Source organism: Arachis ipaensis, chromosome B01, assembly GCF_000816755.2.
Source record: "Arachis ipaensis cultivar K30076 chromosome B01, Araip1.1, whole genome shotgun sequence".
Classification (NCBI taxonomy): Eukaryota; Viridiplantae; Streptophyta; class Magnoliopsida; order Fabales; family Fabaceae; genus Arachis; species Arachis ipaensis.
The window spans coordinates 72,006,180-72,016,529 of NC_029785.2; the positions used below are offsets into that span (position 1 = coordinate 72,006,180).

At 41.1% G+C, this 10,350-nt stretch overlaps 1 protein-coding gene across 1 annotated transcript; it reads right to left on the bottom strand.

Annotated features, from left to right (window-relative positions):
* LOC107608500 lies at window positions 5,727-6,335 on the bottom strand. The gene has a single exon (XM_016310274.1). The coding sequence runs from the start codon at window positions 6,333-6,335 to the stop codon at window positions 5,727-5,729; it is 609 nt and encodes a 202-aa protein (XP_016165760.1).

A 10,350-nucleotide genomic window follows, 5' to 3' on the forward strand; every position in this document is an offset into this window, starting at 1 on the left:
TTATTAGTTTTTAATTAAAATTCACATTTCTGGACTTTACTATGAGTTTATGTATTTTTCTGTGATTTCAGGTATTTTCTGGCTGAAATTGAGGGAACTGAGCAAAAATCAGATTCAGAGGTTGAAGAAGAACTGCAGATGGTGTTGGATTCTGACCTCCCTGCACTCAAAGTGGATTTTCTGGAGCTACAGAACTCTAAATGGCGCGCTCTTAATTGCGTTGGAAAGTAGACATCCAGGGCTTTCTAGCAATATATAATAGTCCAAACTTTGCCCGAGTTTAGACGATGCAAACTGGCGTTCAACGCCAGTTCCATGCTGCAAAGTGGAGTTAAACGCCAGAAACAGGTTGCAAAGTGGAGTTAAACGCCAGAAACAGGTTACAAACTGGCGTTCAACTCCAAGAGAAGCCTCTACACGTGTAAAAGCTCAATGCTCAGCCCAAGCACGCACCAAGTGGGCCCCAGAAGTGGATTTCTGCATCATTTACTCATTTCTGTAAACCCTAATAACTAGTTTAGCATAAATAGGACTTTTTACTATTGTATTTACATCCTGAGTTTTATCTTTGGATTATCTTTTGATCCTTTGATCATGTTTAGGAGGCTGGCCATTCGGCCATGCCTGGACCTTATCACTTATGTATTTTCAACGGTAGAGTTTCTACACACCATAGATTAAGGTGTGGAGCTCTGTTGTTCCTCACAGATTAATGCAAAGTTCTATTGTTTTTCTATTCAATTCAAGCTTATTCCTATTCTAAGATATCCATTCGCACACAAGAACATGATGAATGTGATGATTATGTGATGCTCATCATCATTCTCACTTATGAACGCGTGCCTGACAAACACCTCCATTCTACATGCAAACAAGCTAGAATGAGTATCTCTTAGATATCTAATACAGGGGACAGAGTCTGAGATATTAGAGTCTTCGTGGTATAAGTTAGAACCCATGGATGGATATTCCTGAGATCTGGAAAGTCTAAACCTTGTCTGTGGTATTTCGAGTAGGATCTGCGAAGGGATGGCTGTGACGAGCTTCAAACTCGCGAGTGCTGGGCGTAGTGACAGACGCAAAAGGATAGTAAATCCTATTCCAGTATGATCGAGAACCGACAGATGATTAGCCATGCAGTGACAGCGCATTGGACCATTTTCACAGAGAGGATGGGATGTATCCATTGACAATGGTGATGCCCTATATAAAGCTTGCCATGGAAAGGAGTAGGAATGATTGGATGAAGACAGTAGGAAAGCAGAGGTTCAGAGGAACGAAAGCTTCTCTATATGCTTATCTGAAATTCTCACCAATGAATTACATAAGTATCTCTATCCTAGTTTATGTTTTATTTATCTTTTAATTATTAAAACTCTATAACCTTTTGAATCCGCCTGACTGAGATTTACAAGGTGACCATAGTATGCTTCAAGCCGACAATCTCCGTGGGATCGACCCTTACTCACGTAAGGTTTATTACTTGGACGACCCAATGTACTTGCTGGTTAGTTGTATCGAAATTGTGAAAAAGAACTAAAATTATGAACATGCGTATTAAGTTTTTAGCGCCGTTACCAAGGAATGAATGATCACAATTTCGTGCACCAGTTATCTTGTAACTCTTAGTCAGGATATCAATAATTCTCAGATTTAATTGTAAAAAGTAAAAGAACATGAATAAATACTTGTTATGCAGTAATGAAGAATAGGTTGAGGTTTTGGAGATGCTCTGTCCCCTGAATCTCTGCTTTCCTACTATCTTCTTCTTCACACACGCAAGGCTCCTTCCATGGCAAGCTTTATGCTGGGCATCACCGTTGTCAATGGCTACTTCCCGTCCTCTCAGTAAAAATGTTCTACGCACGCTGTCACCGCACGGCTAATCATCTGTCGATTCTCGATCATGCTGGAATAGGATCCATTAATCCTTTTGCGTCTGTCACACGCCCAACACTCGCGAGTTTGAAGCTCGTCATAGTCATCCTTCCCAGATCCTACTCGGAATACCACAGACAAGGTTTAGACTTTTCGGACCTCAGGAATGGCTGCCAATAATTCTAGCCTGTACCACGAAGGTTCTAATCTTAGATTAGAAACCCAAGAGATACACATTCAAGCTTGATTGCATGTAGAACGGAAGTGGTTGTCAGGCACGCGTTCATAGGTGAGAATGATGATGATTGTCACGGATCATCATATTCATCAGGTTGAAGTGCGAATGAATATCTTAGAATAGAAGCAAACGTGATAGAATGGAAAACAGTAGTAATTGCATTAATTCACCGAAACACAGCAGAGCTCTTTACCCCAACAATGGGGTTTAGAGACTCATACCGTAGAAGATACAATATGAAATGTGTAGAATATCATGAGATACAAGATGAATTACTAAAAATAGTTCTTATAGTAAACTAGTGACCTAGGGTTACAGAAAATGAGTAAGCTAGGGTGTTTAGTGTAAAAATCCACTTTCAGGACCCACTTGGTGTGTGATTGGGCTGAGCATTGAAGCTTTCATGTGTAGAGACTTTTCTTGGAGTTAAATGCCAGTTTTTGTGCCAGTTTGGGCGTTTAACTCCAGCTTTTATGCCAGTTCTGGCGTTAAACGCCAGAATTCTTAAGCTGACTTGGACCGCCAGTTTGGGCCATCAAATCTTGGGCAAAGTATGAACTATTATATATTGCTGGAAAGCCCAGGATGTCTACTTTCCAACACAATTGAGAGCGCGCCAATTGGACTTTTGTAGCTCCAGCAAATCCACTTTGAGTGCAGGGAGGTCAGAATCTAATAGCATCTGCAGTCCTTTTTCAGCCTCTGAATCAGATTTTTGCTCAGGTCCCTCAATTTCAGCCAGAAAATACCTGAAATCACAGAAAAACACACAAACTCATAGTAAAGTCCAGAAAAGTGAATTTTAAATAAAAACTAATAAAAATATAATAAAAACTAACTAAAATCTACTGAAAACATACTAAAAATAATGCCAAAAAGCGTATAAATTATCCGCTCATCAGCTTCTCGTAGATCTTCTCTCACTTGAACTGATTTCGGTTCTAGGACATGACTAGGATCAAAAGTGTATTTTCAAAACTGTGATACGTGGAACACGTCATACAGGTTCGAAAGATGGGGTGGTAAAGTGATCCTATACACCACTGGTCCAATTCTCTTCCAAATCTCAAATGGCCCAATGTAATGGGATTTAACTTTTTAGTTTTGATGGATCTCCCAATTCCAGTGGTTGGAGTAACCTTTAGGAAAACGTGCTCTCCTTCCTCAAATTCTAAAGGCTTTCGCCTTCGGTCAGCATAGCTCTTTTGACGGCTTTGAGCTTCAAGCATTCGACTTCGGATTTTCTTTATTTGCTCAGTGGTTTCACTTATCATTTCAGGTCCTATCAGGCTCTTTTCTCCTGCTTCATACCAACATAACGGAGACTGACATTTCCTTCCATACAAAGTCTCATATGGAGCCATTCCAATACTCGCATGATAGCTAATGTTATAAGCAAATTCCGCCAGAGGCATATATCGATCACAGCTCGCCGGCTGGTCCAAAACACAAGCTCTTAACATGTTTTCTAAGGTTTGGATTGTTCTTTCTGATTGGCCATCCGTCTGAGGATGGTATGCAGTACTTAGACTTAATTGAGTGCCAAAAGCTCGCTGAAAAGCTCCCTAGAACCGTGATGTAAAGCGAGGATCTCTATCAGATATAATGGTGGAAGGTACGTCATGTAATCTCACAATCTCCTTTATGTATAACCGCGCCAATTTCTTCATAGTGCAACTTATCCGAATAGGCAGGAAATGGGCTGACTTGGTCAGTCGATCTACAACCACTCAGATAGCATCACAACCTGTCCGAGTCCTTGGTAAACCCAACACAAAATCCATAGCAATTCTCTCCCATTTCTACTGTGGAATCTCCAAAGGTTGAAGGGTCCCTGCTAGTCTTTGGTGTTCAATCTTGACTTTCTGACAAGTTAGGCATTTGGAAACATGTAACGCCACATCATTCTTTATTCCTGGCCACCAGAACATCGTCTTTAGGTCTTGGTACATCTTGGTGCTTCCAGGATGAATGGAGAACCCGCTCTTGTGAGCTTCTTCCAATATGCTCTATCGCAAATCCCCGACATCTAGCACAATTATCTAACCCTTGAACCTCCACAACCCATCTTTATCTTCTGACACTCTCTATTGCTTGCCTTTCTCAATTGCCGGCAAAATCTTATATAATTCTTGGTCATTCTGATGAGCCTTTACTAGTTCAGCCTTGAAGTCACTTGAGATCTGTAACTGGCTTAGGCATAAAGTCCCAAACTCTTCTCTGATTCCCAGTTTTAATCCTTGAAAGGCTTTTAGCAATTCTTCCTCTCTTAGCATCATCCAAGCGGTACATAGGGATTTCCTACTCAAAGCATTTGCTACCACATTCGCCTTTCCCGGATAGTAGTTCAACTCAAAGTCATAATCCTTCAGAAGTTCCATCCACCTCCTCTGACGCATATTCAACTCTTTTTGTTCAAACAGGTACTTCAAGCTCTTATGGTCCGAGAAAACTTGAAATTTCACACCATAGAGGTAATACCTCCAAATCTTCAAGGCAAAGACAACGGCTGCAAGCTCCAGATCGTGAGTTGGATAGTTTCTTTCATGTGGCCTTAACTGACGTGAGGCATAAGCTACAACTTTGTGATGCTGCATTAACACGCATTCTAAACCCTTTAAGGATGCATCGCAATATACCTTGAATGGTTCTCTCGGCTCTGGCAACACTAATACAGGGGCGGTAGTCAATCTTTGCTTTAAGGCAAGGAAACTCTCCTTGCACTCAGGAGTCCATTCAAAAGCGAGATGTGAAAACCCTTTAATGAACCTCCGATAATAACCCGCCAAGCCTAAGAAACTCCTGATCTTCGTCACTGAAGTTGGCCGCTCCCAATTCATCACTGCCTCAACCTTAGCAGGATCCACTGCTATTCCTTGCTTACTCACCACGTGGCCAAGAAATTTCACTTCAGACTTCCAGAACTCACACTTGGATAGCTTGGCATACAACTTCCTATCCTTCAGAATTTGTAGCACTGTTCGCAAGTGTTCAGCATGCTCATCCTCTATCTTAGAATAGATAAGAATGTCGTCAATAAACACAACAACAAACTTATCCAGATATGGATAGAAAATTTTGTTCATGTAATCCATGAATATTGCCGGAGCATTAGTCACTCCGAAGGTAGTTTTAGGAATATTCTCATCTCTGACCCTTATCTGGTGGTATCCGGATCGTAGATCAATCTTAGAGAACACACCCGGCTCCCTGTAACTGGTCCATCAGGTCATCAATCCTTGGCAACGGGTATTTATTCTTCACAGTAACCTTATTCAGCTACCGGTAATCCACACATAATCGCATACTCCCTCTTCTTTACCACTAATACTAGTGCATCCCACGGAGATACACTTGGTCGGATAAAATTTTTACCCAACAGATCCTCCAGTTGAGACTTCAATTCGGCTATTTCTAGAGGCGACATCCTATAAGGAGCACTCGAGATTGGTCCGGCCCCAGGTATCAAATCAATAGCAAACTCAACCTCTCATTTTGGTGGAAATTCATCAATTTCATCAGGGAACACCTCCGAAAACTCACACACAACCGGGATTTACTCCAAGCTTTGGTCATCACCCGAAATGCCCGTAGTTAACAATAATATTCCCTAACATTTGGCCCCAGAACAGTTCACTATCATGAAATTCAGATAGTAATTATTCACTATAACCGGCCCTTCTGTATCTTCTGGCATAAAATGTACTGTTTCTGCAGAGCAATCGAGCAGAACATGATTCTTGGATAACCAGTCCAATCCCAGAATGAGAACAAGACCAGTCATCGGCAAAAAAATTAAGTTATGCACAAAATCATGCTGTTGTATTCGAAAAGGAATTTGGGGGCACCCTAACCTAGTCACCATAGCCTCGTGGGTGGCATTATACACCTTTAAATCATACCCCAATACTACTATTTTCAATCCTAACTCATCAGCCTTCTCAAATGCAATAAAAGAGTGTGTAGCTCCAGAATCAAACAAAGCATTCAAAGTTTTACCCGCCATCTCACAGTTACCTCTGATCAATGTCTCTGACCCTTCAGCGCCTACTAAAGAAGTAGTGTATACTCTTCCTGGTTGCTGCACTCTGCCTGTCTCATACCTCTTCTTCTCTGGGCAACTGTTAGCCAAGTGTCCCGGCTGCCCATAGGAATAACAGACTCCGGTCCCAAACCTGCATGGCCCTGAATGATATTTCCCACATCTGTGGCAACTCATATCCTGCTGTGGCTGCTTCCCCTATCTCCTTCCCTGATTAGCACTAGTATTAGGCCTCCTGAAGTTGCCTTGCCCCTGATTATTTTGAGGGACAAAGCCGCCACGCTTAAACTGTCTGTCCCTAGGTGCAAAATTCCTCCCTGTGGTCCTTTGGAATGACATCCTCATACTCCCTTTTTCTGTTGCAGCCCTTCTGACACAACCCTCCACCACCCTGCTCTTAATCACAAGCTTAGAAAACACCCGAATCTCCATAGGTGCTACAAAGCTCTGAATGTCACTCCGAAGGCCTCCCTCATACTTTATGCACTTTCACTCAGCAAAGTCCTCAGGAGCTCCCTGACAGATGCGTGAGAAGCGGCACAATTCCTTAAATTTACTGGTGTACTCAGTAATAGTCATCTGGCCCTGTTTAAGCTGAAGCAGTTCGAGTTCTTTGGCATTTCTAACTGAGGTGGAAAAATATTTCTTATAGAATTCCTCTCAGAACAACTTCCAAGAGATCACAACCCCGTCAGGCTGCAGAATGCGCCTCATGCCCTGCCACCAGTGTTGAGCTTCACCATGCAACTAGTAGGTTCCAAATTCAACCCACTATTCATCAGGAACTTGCTGAGCCTGTAATGCCCGCTCAATAGCCTGTATCCAGTTATCAGCATCAATAGGATTCGAGGTCCCTCTGAAAGTCAGAGGGTGAACCTTCAAGAAGGAAGAGAGCGACATTGGACCATTATCACCATTGTTGCCATTGTTCCCATTATTAATTTGATTTCCCAGGACTTCAGTTGTCGCTTGCATTGCTACTGCCATATTGCCTAAAGCGGCCATGAAGTCTACAGGGTTAGGAGTATTCCCTGACGCTTCAGGCATAACATTGCCTATTCTGCCTCTACCTCGCCCGCGTCCGCATCCGCGAGTCGACATCTAGTCCCTATACACACCAAACAAGTGATATCAAGTTGATCAGTCTCAATATTGCAAGTTTAGTGCTTTGAGTCCCAAATGCATGCTCATGAATGTTTATGCCACATATATCAGTTAGATATCCTAATAGCACATAAACACATACACAGAGAATGCACAGAAGCACAATCAGTTCATCCTCAGGCTCTATAGGAACAAACTGCTCTGATACCATAATGTAACACCCTACTACACAGAGTTTTATGCTTAAGTCGTAGAACAGAGGTAGTGTGGTGTTACGGACCTCTAAAGAGCAAAATAAATACATAATAGAGGAAAAAGATAATATACTAGGATGAACAAAACGGGTAAACAAAAATCGCAAAATGAAAAGTGCAACACTCAAGAGATACGATTACTTGCGTGCTAAGAAACTTAAAAGATAAAGATAAAAACAAGTAACAGAGTAAAAGAAGGCCAAGTATACAACATAACTAGTTCCTGACTCAGCCTGCAAAGCCAAGGCTGGCCGGAGGAGATATATATATATTCATAGGTGTCCCAAAATACACCAAAATACCAAAATAAGCTCCTATCTCTCCCTCAACCTCTATGAGGAGCAGCATACACAAGTTTCTTGGAGAGTAAGCTAAACACATATATACATCTATATAAACAGAAACCCAAAATACACCCAGGAACTACTTCGCTTCAAGGATCCAGACGCCTAGCGAGGAGCCTCTCGACCTGCATCTGAAAACAACAACACAGTATGGAATGAGAACCGGGAGTTCTCAGCATGGTAAAGGTGTCACGCGTATAATAGATAAGGTCCTGGGAATGCCATAGGTAATCCTAGAACCATTCAGTTATCCAACTTAATTACTAAAAAGAAGCCATAAATAGGGGTAGGTAATCTAAATATGCCTAACTTACTCAATTTCAAACCTAACATAACACCAAACTATTTCACCCTTTCCTCCATCCCTCCGTCATCCATAATTCAGTAGAGACAAGCAACCAAACAAGTTCACGCACAAGTAATGAGCAGATAGTGCAAGTAGCAAGTATAACAGGTAGCAGGAGGTATATATCAATTAGGCAAACCCAGAAAATGCATAGCAATCAAAATAAACAAATGCATATGATGCATGTCTGTCCTATGGCTGATAAGGCTCATCTGTCAGTTATCCAGCTAACCCAACAAGTCCGAAAACCTTAGACTGTCCCCCGTCACGCATTCCCAAGAGCCTATGCATAGATTTCACATTCAAACATCAAGTAATCGCTCAATGGGGGCTATCCATACCCGAAAATTTATACGTGCCCGGTCACCCTTACGACGTAGGGTCAACAGAGTGTCGAGATTCAACCTGGAACACGTGGTGGCAAGCCACAGTTCTTACCCAGGGAAACTCGTATCTTAGATATCATTATTCATAAGTCATTTCATTTTCATTATCAATACATCATCAATTATCAAGCCTTAGCATTAAACTTCTTTAATATTCTTATCTTCTGCATAAAAGCCATCATTTACCACTTACTTCACCCTCAAGTTATCTTATTTTCCTAGCTTTATTTATCTACTGTACCTAGTACCATACTTTAAGCCTTAAAAGGAAGAAAATGGAGGTTTAGAAGTGGAAAATTGGTTTAAAACAGCCAAAAACCGGTTTTGCAGCAGGCAGTAGTCACGTGTACACGTAGGCCACGCGCACGCGTGGAGCGAACAGCAAGTCACGCGTACGCGTGAATCATGCGTACGCGTGATAATGCACACACGCGCACGCATGGCTTCTCATTCATGCGTCGTAAAAATGCCACGCCACGCGTATGCGTGGTCCACGCGTGCGCATGGGCCATGCATACTCGTGGATGGGCGTTTTTCCAAAATTGGCAGAATGCCCAGAAAGCTGCTCCAAACCTGTTTTTGGTACCCTGTAACACAGATTTATATACCAAACTTCTAACGTTCATAAATTTCTCTACAAAATTCCGTTTTTCACAAAATTGATATCATTCAAAAGCTCATAAAACCATCTTTCATTTTCAACAAATCACAATTCCATCCAAAATTTGAGGAGTAAGTTATGGACTTCTAAAGTTCATCAAAATTTGCTTTTTACCAATTCACATCCAAACCTCATTTTTATCAAACTCATGTTTCTTACCATCAAAACTTGCATATCAATACCATATCAGCACATTTCATTAACAACCATTACCAGCATTACTTTTAACTAATTCAACAGACCTTTACCATCAATAAATATCAACATATACCTCATATATAAACAACCCCTCATTTACTTATAATAACTCTTTACCTATACCACCCTTCATCACATATATCAACCTTTTATCAACATATAACAATTAAATTTTATTAACATATATCAACCCTTCATTAATGGTTTCAAGAACACAAATTCAATACCAACAATTCATGATCATAATTTCCATCACTAACTCAATTTCAAGAGTATACATTCAACAACTTCAACACCTCATAAATTCCAATACATGTTCACCCACAATTTATTCCAACAACATCACAAGACTAATCATTTAATGCAATTAACTAATTTAACTTAACCTATGATTCTTCTAGCCTAAGTTTTCACAACACCTTAAATATTAAACGCGCGAAACCTAAACCATACATTGGCCAATCACTTTATTCCACCCAAGACAACCTCACAAGCAAAACACAGCCCCTCCAAGCTCAAATAAACCAGCCACAAACCAAGCCTTGATCACCAATAAGCCTCCAAATATTCACTCTTCAATTCCAATGCCTATATATGTCTCTATTCACTCCTAATTCACATTCATATCCATATTCAAATTTTTCATCAAGAATTCAAAATTAACTAGGGTTTAAGTGATCCTTACCACACCCATATACGTAGTAACTCGAGTCCAACAAGCTCCGGAAGCTAACTCGAACCTAAAACACCAAATTGGGCAAGATTTCACTATAAGGTTTTAATTTCACCAAAGAAAGGGAGTAGAGATTCTGAAACGAAAATGAAGCTTACTAGTAAAATTGATCCGACAGAAATGTAGAGCTCGACGCGTTGGACCCGTGGCTGCGAACGGTGTGGCA

Bases quoted from the DNA above. Each gene is read 5' to 3' on its own strand.
- LOC107608500 (XM_016310274.1), bottom strand. From the start codon at position 6,335: ATGAGTTGCCACAGATGTGGGAAATATCATTCAGGGCCATGCAGGTTT.